Below are 23,032 nucleotides of genomic sequence, written 5' to 3'. Positions count from 1 at the left end.
TGTTTAGTGTCTGTATTTATTTGTTTAGTTTGTCTTCAGTCTTGTTTTCTCTGCACGAGGGTGAGCAAATGTGAACTGAGTTTTACACTCGTTTATCTATGTGTTTTCAGGTTAAGTGTTAGGGGTTTAGTTTTGTTTTGTTCTATTTTACGCTTGTTATTATGTGTTTTTAGGTGTCGAAGGGCTTAGGTGACTTAGGTGTAGAAACATGATGGAAAGACCGACAAAAGGACAAAAGTTGGGGGAAAGCGGTGTTTTGGGCCACTTTCTGCGACTGCAGGAAAAGGATTATGCGACCGCAGTTCCAGAAGAGTTGGGCATTTCTAGGGCATTCCTGCAACCACAGGAATGACATTGTGCGACCGCAGGATATGTCAACAAATGTGAAAAACACATATTTTTGTTTTGGTCATTTCATGTTAAAAAAACATACAAATTAGGTTTAACTCACAATTTAGGAGAGAAAAGGAAGCACTTTTGCAGACCTAGACTGAGAGAAGAGGAATGGGATCATTTTGGAGAAGAATTGGGATCAACATAGAGTTCTTTTCTCTTCTTCTTATCTTTACTTTATGATTAATTTCTTGTTTATGGATTTCTTAATGATGAACAACTACTTTCTATATTAGGGATTTTAATTGAATCACTGGAAACTCTTTTACGAATTAAAGCAAAGTTTTATTTTATTTATTCCTCTATTGACATCTTCTCAGTTTATGTTTATTGTTTGAAAATTAATTGGCCATCAATTTTCATAACCTACGTTATTTTGAATCAAAACTTGAAAAGTGAGATTTGAATATGCTATAATTGACTGGACATAAAATTGAACATTGAACTTTCCGTATATGATTATTTATGTGGTTCTTTAGTTATTGTTCTTATTGCCTCCTAATGCTGAATTTCTCATAGTAATATAGAAAATGATTCTTTAGGTTGAGTTTTATATTTCGTAACTTGAATATAAAAAGATTTGGTTAACTTGCCATCTTAATAAGAAGAAAGAATGTAACACAAGCATTGATGAATATTAGAGTGGATAATTGATGAGATTGAATTCCCTAATTTATTTTTCTATTAAATTAATTTCTTGAAGTCTTTGTGTTTATGTTTGAATTTATGGTTTCAGGTTTTACTTGTAATTATTTTGTTCACGCATTAAATTTTACATTTTAAAAATCAAACAATCCATTAACCAAATAGAAATTATAAATTAATTTTCTGGTAATTGATAAATCAATCTCTGTGGGATGATACCCGGATTTACCGGTTTTATTAGGAATTGCGATTACGTATACTTGCATAACACAAAAATCTCGCAAGATTTTCATTTTGTGCATATTCCCTTGCAAACAAGGATTTATTATGACAGGTGTGATATTTCACATAGGAACCAAATTGGGGTCATTTTTTATGTTCTCCATTCAAGTTGGACAACTAACATTACGAATTTGTTGGGGACAACATGCAAACAGGTTAAGCTCTCTACAAATGTTAATTTGTACACCTATAAAATATCTTAACATGAGTGGCCACTATCCATATATTGGGTTATGTGTTAGAAAGAAATAGTCAACTAACTTGTAAAAATTTGAAGTAGATAAAGAGCAAAATGGCCTTGTATCGGTCCTAAAAGATGAAGTATTTTTGCAACCAATTCCATCCTATACAGGCGGTCCCAAAAAATAAAAATTGTCAAACACTCCCCTGTAAATGCACTTAAAATAACTTCCTATTTAATCCCCCCCCTCATTCCCTAGTTCTTCGTCTTCTTCCACACATCGAAAGCAAGCTGAACATTACCCCAAATTTTGTTGTGCGTAGAAGTCACCTGCTCAAGAGCAATACGTATCCTCTCATTCGTAGAATTAAACTAAAATGAAAATCAATCAATACATATTATAACTAAGTGCATTTACATTAAGAAAAATTTTGTAATTAAGGACAAACAAGATTAAAAAGTTATTTAACATACCCCTCTTCGACATATATAAAAGACACTTACACTGGAGTGTTTGAAATAGACCTCGTGACGACCCTCAATCCGGTTAATGACATGGATGCCACAGTCATATCCATTTGATTGTTGAAGAACTCCAACATTTGTCTGAACCTGAAAACAGGTGAATGAAAAAGAAGGCCCCAGTTTCTCGACTATTTGGTCAGCAAGTAAGTAATCAAGCTTCTCCATCTGAAGATCAATAAACAAACTCATCAACTTCTAAATTCATGAATATATTACAGTCCCACCTTAACTAGTTCTCTTCCAAATTTAACAATAAAACATTTCATTACAATACCATTCTTATTTTGTAAGTCTTAACTTAATCCCACACCAAAATCTAAGTTACACTTACCACCATTTTCACAAGACCACTTCCAGTTAACAACCCATGTTTGTCCAGCATCGAGTCACATATTTCTGCAATACCATCACCCATGTGTACTATAAAAAGCAACCAGTGTTCTATTTTGTCATTGTGGATTGGAATAAAAATTTGCAAGTCAGAAACATAACATTACTAATATTTAATATTAGTGTACAAGAGAACAATACAAAGTTTGTAAGGGGAACATACATGCAGACATTTCTTCAAATCACCAAAGTAAAACTTTCGCGCAGAATCATCACGACCATTGTCTGGAAATAAACTGTCAATGCTAATTCCAAATACATGTGTTGTGAGATAGTCGAATTTAGTATTTATTGGGCCCAAACAACCAAACTAACCAATGGATAGACCAACCTACCGTCAATCTTGTATTCAAATACCAAGCTCTTCCATCTTCTGCTGACACTAGCAGAGCTGCACGTGTGTTCACCTCGCAAACAACATTCAACACCTACATAAGTAAAAGAATATCAAAATAAAATATTAAACCAAAAACATAACATACTTGAATTAAACATTCATGTGCTCCAACTGTTTATAAAATCTAATTCTCTACTACTAAATATATATTCAATTTTATGCATAAACCCGATTTTATACAAACAGAGGCAAAATGAGTTTATTATAATATTTCAACAAATTAAAAAGGTTAAGTGTTAAGCCTCACCTCACCCATCACCTTCTTACCCGGACCCAAGCTTCTAATCAAATCCCTATTGAGGAAATTAAAATTCGTCTCCACCAATCTTTCACTGCATACAATCAAATTATTTGCTACTTGTTGACGCGGTTCTTCACCAACAGGTAATTAATAGAATAAGAGAATGGGATTAGTGCTAAGTAACGAGCCGTAACAGATGAATGATCTTAAAATAAAATGGTGATACGAATACTTTTTTAGGTTGTTCAAAGGTTAAAATCCTTCTACTCCACCAGCCAATATTATTGCTATATTTCTGGTATTCTCTACAGGGTATTTCTTTACACAATAGAATCCAACCCCTTGCAACTCCCAAGGTCTCCATATTTATAGGAGAAGACACCTGGGGGTTGGCAAGGGGGGTCATCCCGTGACCTTTTTACCCATCATGTCACTTTTGTGACATTCATGATTAATTCCTAAAACTTGACAAATGAAGTGTGGTCTAATCAATAGGTAAGGGGGATAATGGGCTGCTCGGCCCAACCCAGTTGTGGGTGCCTGAACACGCACGTTTATGCTGCGTTTCTGAGAATTCAGGGATATATCAAACACGTGATGTCTGATATATGCACTTTTACATTGCGTGGTTGACTTTATAAAGGGTCACAGCTTCCAACTCAAGCTCGTACCTCGAGCTGGATGGCTTCTTAACCCGCGGTGTCCATACCTCTGACCCGACTCCTTAGTACCCTCAGTAAGCCTTTGGTTACCTCGAGCTAAAGAGGTGGGAGCTGGCGACAGCAGCTCCGGGTACGTGGCATCCAGGTGGCTGATATAATTATGCCATACCTCAGCTCGCTAATAGCCCATGGAGAATTAGGGCGTACATTTGCCCCCCAAGCCCCTGCTCGTGGCACACGACGTCACCCGGGGCCACAGTGGGGCTTTTAGGCTTCCTTGTGGACTCTTCACATTTTGCTCATTACGCAAGCGTCGAGTACGTGGAGCATCGTGGTTGGTGACGGTACGTCTTCCGAGAACTGCATTAAATGGCTTAGCCTATACTCGGCCATCGTTTTGCCTTTCGAGTAGTGATCCTCGTATCCTAAATCAAGGTAATCCAATGGCCCTCCTCACTTGGCCTCTTACGTATATAAAAGGGGTGGCCACCTTACGCACGGGCCACCCGTTCATTTGGAAATTTCTTATTTTCTTCTTTCTTCTCAGTCTCAAAAAACCCTCCCTTTCTTCTAGTTACTGTTCCCAGCATTCCAGAAGTTCAGGCACGAGAGCTCCTTTGAGGCTTTGGCACCAGCAGTTTTAGCAGGACTCCAACCCAGACGACCCTTTCAGCCTCCTCACAGCAAAACATTCTGTAAGTTCTCCGCTTATGCATGCTTTAAATTTCCTCTACAATGTTGCTTAGGTAAATTGTTTCTGTAGCCGCATGCAACATTCTGTTGGTTTTTGTGGGTATGATAGGCGTAGGTTTTTATTCTAGGGCATCGACCGTAGAAAAAACCATTTAGGAGTACGACTCAAAGGGTACACTTTCTGGGGAAATTTTCTGGGTAAAATTTTTGTATGCCTGTTTGAAAGAACCAGCTTTTAGGGTGCACAAACTGGGTAGCTTAGGGGACACGCTTCACAGGCGGTTTTGCATTGTTTGCCTACTGAAACTTTCCTTCCAAGGCAAACTTTTTTATTCTGACCCTCCTGACACACGGATTCCGAGTAATCGGGGACCCGTTGGGAGCACAGGCGCGTGTTCATAGAACCGCGTGGTCTCACTCTCCACGGGCTGAGATATATCAGCCCGTGTAAAGGAAACACTGCGCGTCAGATTCTTTCTTATGCTTAGGTCGCCTTTTCTAAATTTTCTTCTTTTGTTCGTTAGGCGACCAGATGGGACCAAAGAAGAACGCCGCTAAGAAGACTGCTGGAAGCTCGTCTTCTCAGCAAGCCAAGGGAAAAGAGGTGGTCACGGACTCTCCAATCCCCGTTTTTGGTCCAGCCGTGGAGCAGGAGCTCGAGGTGGGGCCCGGCGCCTTCTTCGAGGCTGAGAGGATCGTCTCGAAGATCACCAACCAGGGGAAAGTAGATAAGATATTCCTTTCCCACAATATTGAGATTGGGAGGGGCGCCCTAAATGCCCGACCTCCCCTAGAAGGTGAGTGGAGCTGTGTGCCGCTCGATGAGGAATACGCGGCCTGGAGCGACGAGCCCTTCAAGGCTGGGGCCTTCCTTCTGCTAGACCAGTACTTCGTGAATTTTCTTAATTACGTGACGCTAGCTCCTTTCCAGCTCCCCCTAACTCATATCATTTGTTAGCGAGGTTGAGATACTTATTCTTGAAGCAGGAATGGGAGGTCCCCACGCCAGCGGACATCCTTTACTTTTTCTGCCTCAAGGCCAGCCCGGAGCAGAGGGGGCGAGGCGACGGGTTCTACTATCTGACCCGTTTTCCAAACACGGCTGTGGTCATCGAGTTGCCCAGCCACCCCAACGACTTTAAAGACCAGTTCTTCATGTCCAAGGGGTTTTGCAATTGCGAACATCACTTTTTCAACCGCCCTCGTAAGTTACCTTTACTCTTAGCTCGTAAGTAGATTATTTATTAGCTTCCTTTATTAGTTCCTGACATAGAAACAATCATGCAGCCATTTTCGCGAGGACGGCCAAGTCTGTGACCCTCGGGGGTCAATACGAGACATTGGCGGGGCTGCCCCCCAGCGAAAAGGACTATCGCCAGCTCGTGTCAGACGAGACGATGCTGGCGTGCAAGCTAATCTCCCCAGGCCAGACTTTGGCCTTGAGGAGACCGCGGGGCCTCCCTCCAGCTCGCGAGATGGCGCTCATCCCCGAGGAGGAGGCCACGAGAGAAGAAGAGGACGAGGAGGACGAGGTGCCCCTCGTGCGGTGGAAGCGGGTGCTGGAGGTCGCCCAAGAAATGGACGTGGAGAGGGCCCGGTCTGGAGCAGCAGCCTGTCCCTCCAGGCAAGGTAATCCTTATATGTTTAGGGACTTAAAGCCACTGCAGACCTTCAGTTAGCTAGGTTCAATCCCAACCAGCCCGTTCATCGCCATCGAAGTGACCCAAACCGCGACGTAACCTTGCTCCAATGCATTGACCAGCTCGTGCTGGGACATGACATGAGCCGCCCTAGGGGTACTGTAGTCGTAGATAATACCCTAGCCTTTAGGTCGATCTTTTTTGAGGAGTACGGGACCAACCTTCGGTCGTGGCCCTCCCTTCGAGAGGGTATAGTAGCTTCGGGCCTTAGGCAGTATGTAGAAGAGTCTAGTCCCGAGCCGGATTCAGACCCAGAGCCTCTTCCTGCCCGCGAAGTTGTTATCTTAGATTCCCCCACTGCAGCTCCGGAGCTGGTGGTCGTGACCATAGATTCCTCCTCTAGCTTGGAGGGTAGGATCCCTTTCAATATATACTTGAGATCTGTTTTCCCTTTTACTTTTGTTGTCTCGCACAAATATTTTTACTTGTATATTAATGCTGTCTTTGTTTTGCCAGAGGAGATGTCTCAGCCCGAGAGCAACGATCTGTGAGCTATGTTCCCTGGGGGGAACCCTTCCTCTGGGGCCTCCAGGCCAATGGTGAAAAAGCTCCGGCTGGCGAAGAAGGCCATCGGGAGTACCTCTAAGTCATCTGCGAAGGGGAAAAACTAGGCTCCGGTAGCTCAGGAGAAAGTTCCTCCACCCCCTCCTGTAATGAAGATGCCTCCGCCTCCACCTCCGCCTCCCCCGCGAGCTCCCGCCCCTGTTCGGGAAACGGAGGTGCCCCCCGAGACCTTGTCAACCACAACCCCCGAGGTGCACGTCCTGGTGAACCCCCGGGCTCTGGAGAAGATCCCCGACGTCTTTTGGGGGACGGTCTACGAGACGGCGAGCTACACCGTGGACCATTACTACAATGCCACCGAAAAGGGACCTGCGGGAGATCGAGACGAGGAGCCCGGAGAACGTGATGGAGTCTTCACTGGGGATGGCCCTTGTTGTAAGTTGGCCTTGCCATTGGTATTCCTTTCTCGTATGCATCACATGTTCGTGTTTTTTTTCTCTAAGGCAGTTGCCTTACTATCTTTTGGTCTTGTAGGGTGCCTTGGCTCTCCACCGGAGCATATCCCACTCGAGGGCTTGGCTCGAGGATATGAGGGGCGAGCACCAGACTGCTTTGGCCACCCTTAAGACTGCCTTAAAGCAAGAACAGGATGCCAAGGATGCCCTGTCGACTGTACAGGCTGAGCTGGACGCATCCCGACCTAAGCTGTAGGAGGCCGAGGCTACCAAGGCTGCCCTAGCCGCTGCGAGGACTGAGCTCGAGGAGGCCAGGGCCGCTCGGGCCGCACTGGACGTCGCAAAAGCCGAGGCCGAGGAGGCCAAGGCCGCCCTGGCGACGGAGATGGCAGCCTCCAGCTGCTCCATGGAGGCTATGTTGTACCACTGCTGGGTCTTCAACCCAGATGGTGACTTCTCCTTTCTGGGGGCGGACGCATGGGACAGCTTCCTGGAGAAGTTTAAAGCTCGCCTTCAGCAAGAGGCGCCCTCCGAGATCAGGGAGACTTCCGCAGCCGCCGAGCAGGAGGGCGAGGTGGTGACCTCATCAGAGCAGCCTGGCGGGGCCTAGGACTTCTTTTCTTTTTACCATTCGAACATTTTTTTTTGTAACTTTGTATGAGGTTTTTCTAACCTCGAGACAATTGGCTTTATCAATTTTTTTCTTTTAATTGATTTACCTCCTTTTGCCTCTATGCATTTTGGTAATAGTCTTAGTTTTTTGTTGGTGTTGTGATTGACATTTTATGCTTTTCTAGGAAAAACATGCTAAACAATTTTGAACCAACTTCTATGATAAGTCCTGGTTGTATCCTGGACATTAAATTAAAAACTTAGGTCACATTAATTTTTTATTAATATCTCGTGCTTTTTAAGAAAAACAACGATCAATCAATTTGAATTAACTTCTAAGTTTTAGGACCTGGTTATATCTAGGACGTTAATTTGAAAACTTAGTCCGCGTTAATTCTTGATTAATATCTTGTGCTTTTTAAGAAAAACACCGATCAATCAATTTGAATTAACTTCTAAGTTTTAGGACCTGGTTATATCCAGGACGTTAATTTGAAAACTTAGTTCGCGTTAATTCTTGATTAATATCTTGTGCTTTTTAAGAAAAACACCAATCAATCAATTTGAATTAACTTCTAAGTTTTTTAGGACGACCTGGTTATATCCAGAATACGACTTAGTTCGCGTTAATCCTTTATCAATATCTCGTGCTTTTTAAGAAAAACATCGATCAATCGATTTGAATCAACTTCTAAGTCTTTAGGGCGACCTGGTTATATCCAGGATACAACTTAGTTTGCATTAATCCTTTATCAATATCTCGTGCTTTTTAAGAAAAACATCGATCAATCGATTTGAATCAACTTCTAAGTCTTTAGGGCGACCTGGTTGTATGGCACCATATGCCCCCCAAGTAATTAGGAAATGGTCTTTCGTGGTTACTTGAGATTACATTCGCAAATATACACAATAATGAAAAAAGATGTAATTCTCATTGCTTAATAAACAAAAAATGGCCTTTCTGAGTAAGCCTTACAAAGGTATCATTGATAATATTTCTTCAAATGGATGGCGTTCCAAGTTCGTGGGACTGCTTCCCCATTAAGTCGAGCTAACTTGTAGGTTCCTTCCTTTATGACCTCGATTACTTGGTACGGCCCTTCCCAGTTCGGTCCCAATACTCCATCTTTGGGATCTTTACTGACTAAAAAGACTCTCCTGAAGACCAGATCGCCAATGCTAAAGGCATGCTTTTTGACCTTTGAGTTGAAATAACGAGTGATTTTTTGTTGATAATGCGCGAGCTAGAGCTGCGAATCTTCTCGTCTTTCATCAATCAGGTCGAGGGACGCGCAAAGCAGTTCGTGATTGTGGTCCTGGTCATACGCCTGGACTCTATGCGAGGCTACCTTTACCTCAACAGGAAGGATTGCCTCACTCCTGAAAGCTAGGGAGAAAGGAGTATGACCTGTCGGAGTTTGATGCGAGGTTCGGTATGCCCACAGTACATGGGGGAGCTGTTATGGCCAGACCCCCTTGGCTTCGTCCAGTCTCTTCTTAAGGCTCGCCTTTAGCGTCTTATTGACGGCCTTGACCTGCCCATTTGCTTGGGGATAGGCCACGGAGGAAAAGCTTTTCACAATGTCGTACCTTTCACAGAATTCGGTGAAGAGGTAGCTGTCGATCTGCATCCCATTGTCTGATACGATTTTCTTTGGCAGCCTGAACAGGCAGATAATGCTTTTGACCACGAAGTCGAGGACTCTCTTGGAAGTGATTTTTGCCAAGGGTTCTGCCTCAGCCCACTTGGTGAAGTAGTCGATAGCCACCACCGCCTAACGGACCCCTCCATTTCTAGTAGGGAGGGCGCCAACCAAGTCGATTCCCCAGACCGCGAATGGCCACGGGGACGAGATCATCTTCAGCTCGACTGGTGGAGCTCGGGCAACTGTGGCAAATCGCTGGCACTTGTCACATTTCTTGACGTACGAGATCGAGTCCTTCGACAGAGTGGGCCAGTAGTATCCTTGCCTTAAGACCTTCAGGGCCAAGCTTTGTCCTCTAGTGTGATCTCCGCAAAAGCCCTCATGCACTTCTTGTAAAATGGTCTTTGCCTCACCTGGCAGAACACATCGTAGGAGGGGTAGAGAATGCCCACACCGGTACAATAGACCATCTACCACCGTATACCTTGGAGCCTAGTAAAGCACTACACCAAATACCCATTTCCATAACACACGAATATAATACTAATAAAAAAGTGTTATGCTAGAGTAATATATTGGGCCATGAAAAAAGGGCGGTAATAATTTCCCCATCCCGCCACACTTAGCTTTTTTTTTTTCATTTTTGAGACCTGAAAATATGTGAGACCCAATTCAATCCCTTCAATTCTTTCTCCTTTTCCCTCATCATTCTCTCTCCTCTCTCTCGGATCTCTTTCTCCCACCAGACCCATCGAAGCTTCGACCACGCGGGTCCAAGCCCTCACACGACACCAGAGGCAAACGACAACACCAGAGGCCAGCTCTTTGTCTCCTCTTCCCTGTGTGCAGCCAAGCCTTCTTCTTCCCTGCGTGAGACCAGCTAGCTTCGGCTGGTTCAGCAATGACAGTTTCGATCTAAGAACATTGAGGCATTGCCTTGTGGTAAATTGCAGGTTTGTAATTTCCTGTTAGATTTTTCCAAATAAATGCTCTCTTGGTTTTGGTTTACTTTTTGTAAGCTGTTTTCGATTTTCTTTCTTGCTAGGTGCTTGGGGCATTGCATTAGCTATGCAGTTGTAGCTTCTGTGCTATTGGGGGCTGCTGTTTCTCGTCATTTTCAATTTCAAACCCATTAGCTGCAAGGAGAAATTCCTTACAGAGCACTGTTTTCCCCTTCGAGAGGGGTTTCGTAGGAAGGAACAGAACAGATCATCAAGCTCATTTGAAGGTTGTGGCTCTAGCATGAAACGCAGTAGTAGTGTCGAAGCTGGTCCTCTTGGTGATGTTATTGCTTGTTTTTGCTAAACATATTGACTGTCGTTTCAGAGAAACCATTTTGGTATTCTATTTTCTGCTATTAGAATTTATTTTCGTATAATTAATGTCTATAATATAGTTTTTATGGATTAATTTCATATTTTCTTTATGTTGAATTTGGGAGTATAAAATTAAACTCGTATAAAAAATATCGAAGGAATATTATAAGAAGTATTTAATTATTCGAAAAGGAAAAGTACAATCAAAACAGTGATTTGCAATGCATTGATCGTGTTGAAGACAGTCTAGTCGTCTTCTCCCTCGTCTCGAGTAGAGCTGGGTTCCTCCTTCTGGGGATTCGAATTTTTTGTAGTTCTGGTAAGGATTGAGGACTGAGGATGAGGGGTATCAACAAAGCAGGGTAGGCCTAGGCAGTATCAGTGGGACTCAACGCCGCTCTAGCAGGCATATCCACAAATCTTCCTCTCAGGTACTTTTTCTCCAAATCAGACTACTTACTTTCATGTCATCTGTTTCATATCTATTCTTCCCAACATGTCAAAATTATACCTAAATCGATTAAACTTGTTTCCATTTTTAAGATATAATATAGTTATAAAAGAAATCAATTTGGGATTTATAACATACTGCCAAAGAAGAGTATATATGTGTATAAATGAGTTTATTTATGGCCTCATATTAGGGAATAAATTAAAAAAATCTCTTGTAATGACTGTAATTCTTACTTTTTCAACACTCAATATCTACATTGCATTGCATAAATTATTGGTTTCTTCATAGTTTGTTATTTGTTATATGGTAATGTTAATAAATATACATATAATTGGGTATGGGTTAGTAATACTGTTCAACATGACAATGTGGGGATGGTGTGTCAACAACCTTAAAGCTCTCTCATCTCTTCAAGGTACGGTGACCAATTTCGCTACTAATTTCCTCACTTCTGGTCTAGCTGGATACTTTTTGTTTCAAGAACCATTATCATTTCAGGTAAATCAATCGATGCCTTCTCCACTTTACATTTTTGCAGAAAAAGAAAAGTACTATGAACTTTATTTTAATATTTAGCGAAAGTAGTTTTCTGTTCCTCTAATATCTTACATGTAAGCAAGTTTGATATGTTAAATAGAATTTTAGTTATAATGTCATTAATAAGAATGATGAATGGAGAAATGATTAGCTCCACTACATCCATACTGGCATAAACTTTTTTGTCTCCTTTTGCCATTGGAAAGACAAAGAAGAAGAAAAAACAATGAAGATAGAACTTCATATGTTTAATTATATGTCTGACTCTTGTCATGTTTAGATGGTGGAGTGTATCATTATACTTCTTTTTTTTTCCTGCATTACTGAGTACTTAAAGATAGGATGAAAGTTACTAATTTATTCAGATTTGCAAAGAAAATCAATACTAGGACACCCCAGGTTTTCCAGAGCCTGTCTCTTTCAGTTTACTCTACAAATTTTCCCACAATCCCCAAAAACCTAATTCTAACCTATTAAAAAAAATAATTAAATGGTTATCTTTTTGTTCTCTCTTTGCAATTATATCTAAGATTTTTCTTGAACATAATGCAATTTTAATCATATTTGAACATGAGAAAGTTATATTAATAAGATTGGAAGTAGGTGTATTTGTTGGGAGTTCTTTGATTAAGTTATACTCTAAAAATTGTTGTATTTTTTGTGCAAGAAAATTCTTCGATGAAATGTCTCAAAGAGACATTGAGTTGGAGATAAAGAAACATTTTAGGATAAGCAACAATAAGAGGCAGAGAAAGATAAAAGATGTTGAAGAGGGAAGAAGTTGAACTGAAAAGGCAACAATTTCTTTTGATGGCTCTCTTGATATGATAATATTTTCTATTTACTAAAGGAATTTTACCCCTATCAATATCAGGTGAGTCTTTCTTGGATTTAGAAAGTGATTTTGTCATTTTTTTTGTTTATATTTTTTGGTACACGAGATGATTTGTTGCTCAGATTATTATATGCCCTTAATCTAATTTTACTGCAGGTGATTTTCCATTATTGTTTTTCATGAGCATTCCAATTGCTTCAATATTTGTTCTTAACATTCAATTTCCCTCCCTTTTCTTCCCTTCTCTATCACAGTCTTTGTAGACTCCAAGCTTCGGCACTTCGCAATCGTCTCGTCTTTTTTGCTGTGTTAAAATGGTTGTCTCACTCGACGAGAAGAAGAATTTTACTCTAAAAAAGTCAGAGGAGGCTTTCACTGCTGCTAAGGTATTTCTCTTTTGTCCAGTGATGTTTATTTTCTTTTCTTTTTTTTTTCGAATCTAAATTGAGTTGAGTTTTAGTTTGACCGTGTCAAAGATTTGGTTTGTTTGTATTGGTTTTTCCTTGACTTGGGGATATGGGCTTGTCACATTTTGATTGAGACGTAGGATTTTCTGGGTTTTATGAGATTCATATGATGGTACTGGCTTAAATTTTTCCTGGTTTTGTGAAGAATCAAGAGATGGATTTCAGTTTGGTATCTCCATTTTTGAGCTTCAATTCAGCTGTTATTTTGCAAGGCGCCTAATTTTCATGGTGTCAGTGCAAGCAACCTTGGTTTTCTCATCTGAACAGTTTTAAATCTGCTTAAGCAAATTTGGTGCAGAGTTTAACTTGTTTAAGGCTTATCTTGAGCTGGAAAAAGTTGATGCTGCTCATATTTTTATTAACTTGGAAAATGCGTGAGATATCAATGTCTGTAAAACTTGGTTTGGTTTGAGATTAAATGTTGAAAACATTCGGTTTGTGTAAAAATTTGATTATGTATCAGTTGGTACATTGCTGATCAGTAGCCGTATATAATGTTGTAGACTTGTACTGTGTTTCAAACCATGCTCGTTTGTTAATTTTTTTTCCCTATAGCACAATCTTCATTGTTTTACAGCCTTTTATGAATCTGAAAACATGGCCATACTTGAACTTAAATTCGAGATTCAATGAGTGAAAATATAGCATGATTTTAGATGTAGTTTAGTGGTTCAATAATCCCAGGTACAATTCATTACAAATATAATCTATGTTTCCTTGTGTTGTGCCATGCCCAAATAATCTTGTTGAAGTGTTGGTTGCCTGTTTCTACTTGAAATATGCATATTTCAAACTAGTGGTAATACAGCTAGTAATTATATTTTAGTTCATTCTGTTTTGCTAGGGTCATATTAACTCTCAAATGTGAACTGTGTTTCAGACTCTCTAATTATTTACTCATGTTAACACCTATTAGGAGTTGATGCCTGGAGGTGTAAATTCCCCTGTTCGTGCTTTTAAATCTGTTGGCGGACAACCTATTGTCATTGATTCTGTCAAGGGCTCTCACATGCGGGATATTGATGGCAATGAGTACATTGATTATGTTGGTTCATGGGGACCTGCAATTATTGGTAATGCAGAAGATGAGGTTCTATTCTTTCTTTGGAATCCAATACATATTTTGACAATTCTTAATCCATTATCTAGGTTTTCAGTCCTGATTTTATTAGCTTTCACTATGATTTATTTTGCAGTAGTGTTTTTAATTCAGAACTAGCAAAACAAGCAAGTTGATGACCCTGTATAACCATATTTATTCTCTTTGTTTCTTAAAGCTTCTTCTTTTGTAGTTACTTTATTTTCGTAGGCCAAAGAGTTCATTGGATTGGATTTATTTATGTGTATTCTGTGTGCAAACTGCTGATATATGTTCTGAGGATCAATTATGTGTTGTGTACTGTTTTGAGAGTTAGTTATATTTATTGGATTGAATCTATTGTTGTGTGTTGTTAGCATATGGGATATAGGATAGTAGTGGCTATGGAATTATTTTCTAACTTTGAGAATTCTTTAGAATTCACTGGGAGGCTTAAGGGATCCTCGAAAAGTTAATCTTTGCTCAGTTTGATGTGAAACTTTTAGATAATCAAAGAAATCTTTTGTTAGAGCTTTTCAATTTGTTTAATGGCAGAGGGCGAGGCAATGGCTTTTGAGTTGGGCATTTTCAAAGAATTGATCTCTTTTTGCTCCCAAATTCTCAATATTGCAATGGTTTTGAATCTCGATCATATGTCAAGTGGCACTTTTTGTTTTGATTTTATGTATAATGAATTGGTAGTTTATTTAATCTCTGCCATCATAATGATTTTATACCGTTAAAAGAGTATACTATTTTCAGTTCTAAGTTCTTACCAAAATCAACTTAAATTGAAAGAATGATCATTAATACTCCATGATAAAATTTATGTGTATATATCTTTACTTTTGCAGAACAATATATTCACAGCTAGATCAACTTATATCAAAGAGAAAATTTAAGTTCACAAGTTTATGGATTCAATTCAAGAGATGGAAGTCACACTTGGAAAAGCTATAAGATTGGGACGATATTCAATATGCAAAGCGGTGCTATATCCTCCTTGGAAGGCATTGGGGGCATAACTTCAGGCCGAGGGCAACCACGATTCATCAATAACTAACGTAAGTTTTGCTATCTTGGTTGACACCTTTTGCAAAAACATGCTTTTCACTTTCAATTTATGACAATTTTAATGTCTCTATGATGCAGGGAGGTTCTTCAGAAAGGCAGGAAGAAGATAGTTTTCTCAACATGAAACAAGCAATGTTCTGAGGGCTTTAAGGACAGGTACATGAGCCCACACTTCTCTTAATTTTGATTTGGTTTAGTTAATGAGTATTTCGAAATCCCCAAATCACTATCTCTCTTTTTTTATTTTTTTTAAATCCCTAAATAAATTTTGTCCGTAGTATTTATTATCTACCATTAATCTATGGATCCTAAATAAATTCTTAAGTATTTTGCTTGCTTAGTTTTCACATTTTATTAGCACAACATGTGTACAAATTTCCTTTACTTGAAAATAGATAAGAAAATTGACTTAGTTGTTTTGGGGTGATAAGTCACTTGATTGTAAGATGTATATATATATATAGTGATTCTATGGTTTTGTGTTCACATTTTATTTATACAACATATGTACAACACAACATATATGTTATTAAGCTTCACTTGAGATTCATTTATGCACTATTGTAAATTTTGTTGTTTTGGGTTTTTCTTCTTTTTTCTAGACTTTTTTTGGTGGGGAAAAAATAGGATTTGATTTCCTAATATATGTGGGATAATGGGTTTTGGGTTTTCTTGTTGGACCACTCTTGGCTTTGAATTTTCCATGGGGTTTGCCTAACCAAACTTGGTATCTTTTTTCTCTTCCTACATATTTTTTTTTTCTAATTTTGCTTCCTGTGTAAAAAAGAGAATGAGACATTAAATATAAATTGGAGAAAAAGCAGTATAATTTACTTAGATGTATGTTTTACTCTATTCATTAATCTGTGATTCTTATTTGCATGATTTGGAGTTATTTCTTTTCATTGTGAGTTTGTCACTTGCTATTATTTTTTATTGGGTTTATGATAAATACTCATGTTGTGTTGATCATTTCAGCTAGTAGATTATTGTTTATCTATTGAAATAAAATAGAAGAAAAAAGAGTGCAAGTAATTTTTTTGTTGATTACACTATGTGTTGGTATTTATTAACTCCTAATTTATACTTATACCATATATATATATAGTGATGAAAAGATTAGATTCCTAATCACTGAAGAATATGTATACCATGCTAATGATCTGCAACAAAGTATTTTACTTGGGTATATACTATATATTTAAAATTAGGAATATATGTAATTTTTAGAGTAAATTGTTGATTAAATTATTCTTGCAGTTAGTTCATGTTAGTCTACAATAAAAAGAATGAAAATGATGATAAGAAATGAAAATTTTGAAACCAATCCATTCCAAATAGTTATTACATAAAAATTATGATATAGACAAATAAGTAAAAATGATTGTTAATTCATAATTGAAAGTACACTTTTAATTGAAAGTTTTGCTATTAGAATGAGTTTTGATTTGGCTAGAGACTAACGAAAACTGCAAAATCTTAATATTTATAAGTATTGAAAGCTAGTTATCTTGATTGGGATGTTGTTTTGTTTTATTTTAAAGCTAGTTATTTATAATACTGCACTACTTTATTAATTTCAACTAACAAAAATTTGAATTCACATTTGCTCCAAATAAAACTAGTAAAAGAATGCATTCAAAAACATAAATGAAGTAAAAAGTAACATGATTAACACTATGCAAAATCAAGCCAAATTTCTCCACCCTGTTTTCCATTTCCTCAAAGATTTTCTTATTCTTCTCTAGTCAAATAACCCAACAGATAGCTGTTACTACAATCTACCAAAGAGTCTTCCATTTCCATTTTGCTTTGTGCTCTTTAATTTTTAATTTTTTAAATATATTTTATGTTATTTGCCCCTGGGACTTTATTTGAGGTGTTTGGAAAAGTACATTTTGATTTGTGATGATTTGGAATTTTGTGGTCAAATTTTGAGATAAATTTTGTCATTTTTCTTATTTTGAGATTTCAATATGTATTTGTTAAAATGACTCACAGACTGTGATCTAAGAAAATGTATAGTTTCAAATCTGAAATGATCATATGTTACGTGGCAGGAAAACCAACAATGTAAGATATTTTTATTTGCCTTTCAAGTGTTTGTTAACATGTTTATACGAGAATGTGTTTGTTTTTCCATTTCCCTTGTGTTATTGTATATTTATTACTTTTCAACTGCTGCATATTGCCATGTTGCATTATTAGGTCAAGAGTTGCATGGATAACAATAAAAGTTCATGTTTTTGGATTAGTATTAATTGACTTGCATTATACAATTGTACTTTATTTCAAATCCAGTCCAACATAATCTAAACTAATTCTCCGTGTCGTGCTGCACATAAATATATGCTTATATGAGTGTGCTGTGCTGAGAGTTCATTTTATCATATCCATTAAGAAACTTATACCTGTGAAGTGACTATGGTGATCTTGTTGCAGGCAATTCATGCTCTTAAAGACGAAATTAGGGAAATAAATCAGCGTCTTATTGACATTGTTATTGATATTAGCGAGGAATCAAGTGTTGTAGCAGCTGCTGCTGAAGGAGGTGAAGGGACCATTGTCAAGTGGATTGAGCTTGGAAGTGGATTTATTTTCCTTAAGTTTTGTAAGGTGGTATCCTCCCACTTTTACTGTCTGTTTAGAATAGTCTTTTTACTTTATTTTCATGTCAAATGCACTTGGATTCTTAGAACATATGCAGCGCTAGAACCACTGCAGTTGCAAGGTTTAAGTGGGTCCATAAATAATATTTATATGAAGATTTCCTACCAACGTCGCCTCTGCTGGGCAACCTTGCCAACCCTTTATTTTTTTTTTAAAAGCTAATATTTTAAAATAAATTGTCAACTTTTGGCAACCAATGGTGTTGCTACCATTGGAGATGCCCTTAGTTACAGTTCTCCTCTATGTTTTATCAAACTGCTTCTAATTTGCACTTTTCATTCCTTATCCATAAATCATAAAGATGTATAGAAGTTATTTCATGAAGTTCATGATAATGCACTTGGATTCTCTCTGATTTTTTTTTAAAGAAATATTCAATGTCAGTGATATGTGCAATTAGAGTTGTTTTGTTTAAACATGAAATTAGACTTGTTTTACTGTTCTTGCAGGTCTTACTGTTCATTCGATCCAATAGGGTAGCTGGATGCCTAATTGCCAAACCAATAGAGAAGGCATTCAAAGTCATCTCAAATTCAGCAGACAATGATGTTATTAACACAAAAGAACAAAGAACCAAACCAACCATCCTCCAATTTGGGGATATTAGTTTTCAGAGGGAGACAGTGAAAAGATCTCATTCTGCTAGTAATACTAACCTGTTGGATGGAGACCTTGGTAGTGCAGTTGTTTGCGAGGAGGTAGTAGTGCTGGCTGTCTGTGGTATTAGAGCAATTTTGGTGTCTCCTGTCAACAGAAGAAAATGAATAGCCACTCATTTGCTGGATGAAGTGAGGTAATTCTCTTATGTTTAAGATATTCAATTTGGCAAGTGATGACCAATATATGATTTTTTGTAATTTTTATTTGTACGAGTGCCAAATCTTTGTTTGAGAGAGAGAGAGAGAGCGATAGAGAGAGAAACTTTACTTTTGATGTTCTTCAACTTGTGTCATTTTGATGTTCTGAAGTTTGCACTTACATTATCTTGTGTATAGTTTTCCTTGTATTGAATTTCTGCTAGAGCAACCTAATGAGCAGCAGTTTCTAAATGCTAATACAGTACTTGTCTAAGAGTTTTTAGCTGTTGAAATGTAGCTATCACCCAATACCAGTTGTGTTCTCTGAGGCAAAGGGATCATGTATATGGGATCCTGAAGGCAAATGGCATCTAGACTTTCTCTCTGCTTATTCTGCAGTTAATCAGGTAGAAAATGTTGGGAAATTGTGTTTTCATATATATATTTGTTACTTGATGACTGAATTTGTTTCTATCTGAGCCACTGCTGCAACTTTTTATCTATTCATATTTCAATGTTCTTTCTTTTTTTCTTTTCAATGATTTTCCATTTTCCAACTTGCTTATTACTGTGACGATTGCTCTTTTTTCTCTATCTCAAGGAAATGCAAATTCATAGAAGATGTAAGGCAGGAAATTTACTGATATTCATTAACAATTGGTATTTTGAACTCCTACACAAGTACTACTTAACGAACATGCATTATTTATTTCTCATTTTCAGTGTTGCTGCCTCTTCAATGTCTGCACTAAAGCAGCCAATCGTTCGAGTTCAGGCTATCATTGCTAAAGGTGTACCGAGTCAGATGCTAAGCAATTGATTGTGGCTATCATTGCATTATTTTCTTATGATCGAGTTGTGGCTATCATTGCATTATTTGCTTCTAAAAATTTGAGAAACTTCATGTTTCAAAAACTATTAGTACTAAAGAATTATGTCAACATGTAATAAGAAGAATCACTATAACATATATGTTGTGTATGTCTCATAATGTGGTTATCTAGGCTATCAAAAAGTGGTTAAAATAGCTAGTGACCATAATTGTTTTAACAAGATTCCTCAAGTTCACTTACTTTGGTTCAGCTCCAGAGTTAGTTAAGTTGATTTTTTAGTTTTGTTTTCGGGTTGGTTCTTTTGTATTTTGGTGCACGTATATAAGTGAACGTTGCATCATTATTTATGTACATAGATTTAGAGAGCATTAAGAGAAAAAGAAGAGAGAAAGAGAGAGTTCAGTGAGTTGTAGAGGTTGGAGTTAAAGTGAGAGCATTATTTATGTACACTGTTGTTGATGACAGTGTTGAATGTTTTAAACTAATTTGTGGATTGTTAATACAATGTTGAATGTTTTTACTTTTTGTTATTTGAAAATCAAGTTCATTTGATGATGTTAGTAAATATTAGAAAGCTAATTTTAATTATATAAATAAAAAATAAAAATATAATAGAATAAATTAGTGTTATATAAATGAATATATAATGAGAATTTAAACGAATCTAAATATTAAAATAATACGAAAAATGTGTTATAATATCTATTAAAATAACACTTTTTATGCAAAGAATTGTGTTATGCAAACTTCATTATATGACACAAATAATGTGTTATACTAAAGTGTAGTATAACACAAATTTATAAGTATTGAAATGTGTTATATAATCGACTATAAATAACAAAATTAAACACTTATCTATATATTAAAATAACACAGAAAATGTGTTATCGTTGACAGTATAATAACACATCTGTATAACAATGATAAAGTGTTATGTAAAGTACCCTGACCTACGATAACATAGTCGGTCTTAACACATCAGAAAGTGTTATGGTATGTTTTGATAACACATTTTCGGTGTTATTTAAAGCATTTTTTCTTGTAGTGGTACCTGCCTTGTGTCATTACGCTCTTCAGGTAACTTTCCTTCGGTGAGATATTCGAGGATGGGGGTCATCCAGGTCAGCCTGGCATCGATCATCTCGACCTCCGCCCCGACTTCTATGCTTGGTTTCTCCAAGAACTCTACCAGTACTAACCCCAAAGTCTCCGTCTCCCCAGAGGTAGCGAGCTTGGCGAGGGCATCTGCGTTGGCGTTCTGCTCCCGAGGTATCTTCTCGATTGAGCCCTATTCAAATGAAGATAGCTCAACTTTTACCTTGTCCAGGTAAGCAGCCATCTTGGTTCCTCGTGCTTGGTACTCACCTAGCACTTGGTTTACCACGAGCTGGGAATCGTTGAAACATTGAACGGAGCTGGCCTTCAACTCCCGAGCCACCCTTAGCCTGGCCAGTAAAGCTTCGTACTCAGCCTCATTGTTGGAATCCTTGAATTCGAATCTCAACGCCAAGTGGAATCTATGTCCTTCTGGGGATATCAAAATGATTCCAGCCCCGGAGCCGTTCTTGTTAGATGAGCCATCTACGAAGACCTTCCATGATGCCTGGACTGAGGTGGCTTGGGGCGAATCTTCCACAGGATCTTCCCGGAATCCTGTGCATTCTGCCACAAAATTAGCCAAGGCCTGGCTTTTTATTGCAGTTCATGGAGTGTACAAAATCTTGAACTGGCTGAGCTCAATAGCCCACTTCAACAGGCGTCCCGATGCTTCAGGTTTTTGCAAAACCTGCCTTAAAGGTTGATCGGTTATGACATGTATTGAGTGGGACTGGAAATACGACCTGAGCTTTCGGGAGGTCGTGATAAGACAGAATGCCATCTTCTCCATCTACGGGTATCGGGACTCAGCCCCGAGAAGCCTCTTGCTGATGTAATAAACTGGTTTTTGACCCCGGTCTTCTTCTCGGACCAATACGACACTAGCTGCATCTTCTGTGACAGCTAGGTAAAGGAAAAGAGGCTCTCCTGCCATTGGTGTGGAAAATACGGGCGGCTCGGCCAGATGTGCTTTCAGGTTGTGGAAGGCACGTTCGCACTACTCTGTCCATTCGAACTTCTTATTTCCCCGGAGTAGGTTGTAGAATGGTAGGCACTTGTCGGTGGATTTAGAAATAAACCGATTAAGGGCTGCCACCCTTCCTATCAGGCCTTGAACGTCCTTTCATGACCGAGGTGAGGGAAGCTCAAGAAACGACCTGATCTTATTGGGGTTCGCCTCGATTCCTCTAGTGTTGACAATGAAACTCAGGAATTTTCCAGATGCGACCTCGAAAGTGCCCTTCTGCGGGTTAAGCCTCATGCCGTATTCTCTTAGTATCTTGAAGCATTCCTCCAGGTCGGAAACATGGTTATCGGCAATTTTTGACTTGACCAGCATGTCGTCAACGTAGACTTCCATGTTCTTCCCGATCTAGTTGGCAAACATCCTGTTCACCAATCTCTGGTATGTAGCACCGGCGTTCTTCAGCCCGATCGGCATGACCTTGTAAGAATAGACGTTAGTTGGGGTCATGAAGCTAGTGTGCTCCTGGTCCGTTGGATTCATGGTGATCTGATTATAGCCAGAGTACGCATCCATAAAGGATATGAGCTCGTGCCCCGCTGTGGCGTCTACCAGTTGGTCGATCCTTGGCAAGGGAAAACAGTCTTTTCGACACTCTTTGTTCAGATAAGAGAAGTCGATGCAGGTTCGCCATTTCCCGTTGGGCTTCGGGACCAGCACAGGATTGGCGACCCAGACCGGGAAATTATCTTCGCAGATAAAGACGCACTTTTTGAGCCGGGCTACTTCCTCTTCTAGGGCTTCAGCTCGAGTTGTTCCCAGGCGCCTCTATTTCTGGGACTTCGCAGGCACGCTCTTATCCAAATGGAGGGTGTGCATGATGACGCTTGGACTAATTCCCACCATGTTCTCATGTGACCATGCGAACATATCCAGGTTTTCCTGCAGGAACTTGATTAGCTCCGCCTTCCTCTTGCCACAGAGGTTTTTGCCGAGCTTAACCATCCGTGAGGGATTCTGTGGATCGATTTTTACCTCCTCGAGCTCTTCGATAACTTGGAGCTCAGACTTATCCTCGCCTACTCTTAGGTCTATATCATCACTTAGGACGATATTTTCCCCTTCGGTGCTTTGAGGTTTTTCAATCTCAGGATTAGGCAAAGGTCCCTGAGATTCCTCATTTCCATCCTGGACGGTCATCGTTAACTGCCCGGGTTTTAATTTTCCCTTCATGGAAATGTTGTAGCATTCCCTGGAAGCGAGTTGATCGCCACGGACCGTGCATATCCTCGTGGAAGAGGGGAGTTTCAGCGCGAGGAATTCATTTACGGTGCTGACTCCCTTCCTTTGTATCTCATTCCAGAGTCCCCCTCTGACGAGGATTCCGGTCCTCAAAGCCATGAGCTTAGAGCTGTCATCTGCGTCTCTGGCCCGAGTAGCAATGTTCGTGAATCTACTCAGGTAAGCCTTCAGAGGCTCATCGGGTTGTTTCCTTAGGTTGGCCAGGGTGTCGGCCTTGACGCGTGCAGCCTGGGAAGCTTGGAATGCTCTCTTAAAGTCCGTAGAGAAAGTTTTCCACA

At 39.1% G+C, this 23,032-nt stretch overlaps 1 protein-coding gene and 1 long non-coding RNA gene across 7 annotated transcripts; one reads left to right on the top strand and one right to left on the bottom strand.

The window, feature by feature from the left end:
- Nucleotides 1–1,756: 1,756 nt before the first annotated feature.
- Nucleotides 1,757–2,457, bottom strand: LOC133795232 (uncharacterized). The gene is made up of 3 exons (XM_062232687.1): nt 2,358–2,457; nt 1,976–2,191; nt 1,757–1,873 (listed from the first exon to the last, which is right to left on the bottom strand). The coding sequence occupies exons 1-3, from the start codon at nt 2,439–2,441 to the stop codon at nt 1,757–1,759; spliced, it is 417 nt and encodes a 138-aa protein (XP_062088671.1). The 5' UTR covers nt 2,442–2,457.
- Nucleotides 2,458–10,005: 7,548 nt separating this feature from the next.
- Nucleotides 10,006–19,898, top strand: LOC133796647 (uncharacterized). 6 transcript variants are annotated; one of them, XR_009875517.1, is made up of 13 exons: nt 10,008–10,279; nt 10,372–10,665; nt 10,888–11,073; nt 11,512–11,594; nt 12,301–12,507; nt 12,723–12,854; nt 13,852–14,025; nt 14,868–15,077; nt 15,166–15,243; nt 17,530–17,703; nt 18,207–18,550; nt 18,853–18,961; nt 19,278–19,898. It is a non-coding gene; the product is annotated as an uncharacterized LOC133796647 (long non-coding RNA). The 6 variants fall into 6 exon arrangements; XR_009875514.1 differs by having other exon boundaries at nt 10,884–11,073; XR_009875513.1 differs by having other exon boundaries at nt 10,006–10,279; nt 10,372–11,073; nt 13,852–14,008.
- The last annotated feature ends 3,134 nt before the right edge of the window (nt 19,899–23,032 follow it).

The sequence above is a fragment of the Humulus lupulus genome, chromosome 8, assembly GCF_963169125.1.
Source record: "Humulus lupulus chromosome 8, drHumLupu1.1, whole genome shotgun sequence".
In the NCBI taxonomy this organism is placed as follows: Eukaryota; Viridiplantae; Streptophyta; class Magnoliopsida; order Rosales; family Cannabaceae; genus Humulus; species Humulus lupulus.
Note: the sequence above shows the minus strand (reverse complement) of the source record. Positions and strands in the feature narration are given on the sequence as shown.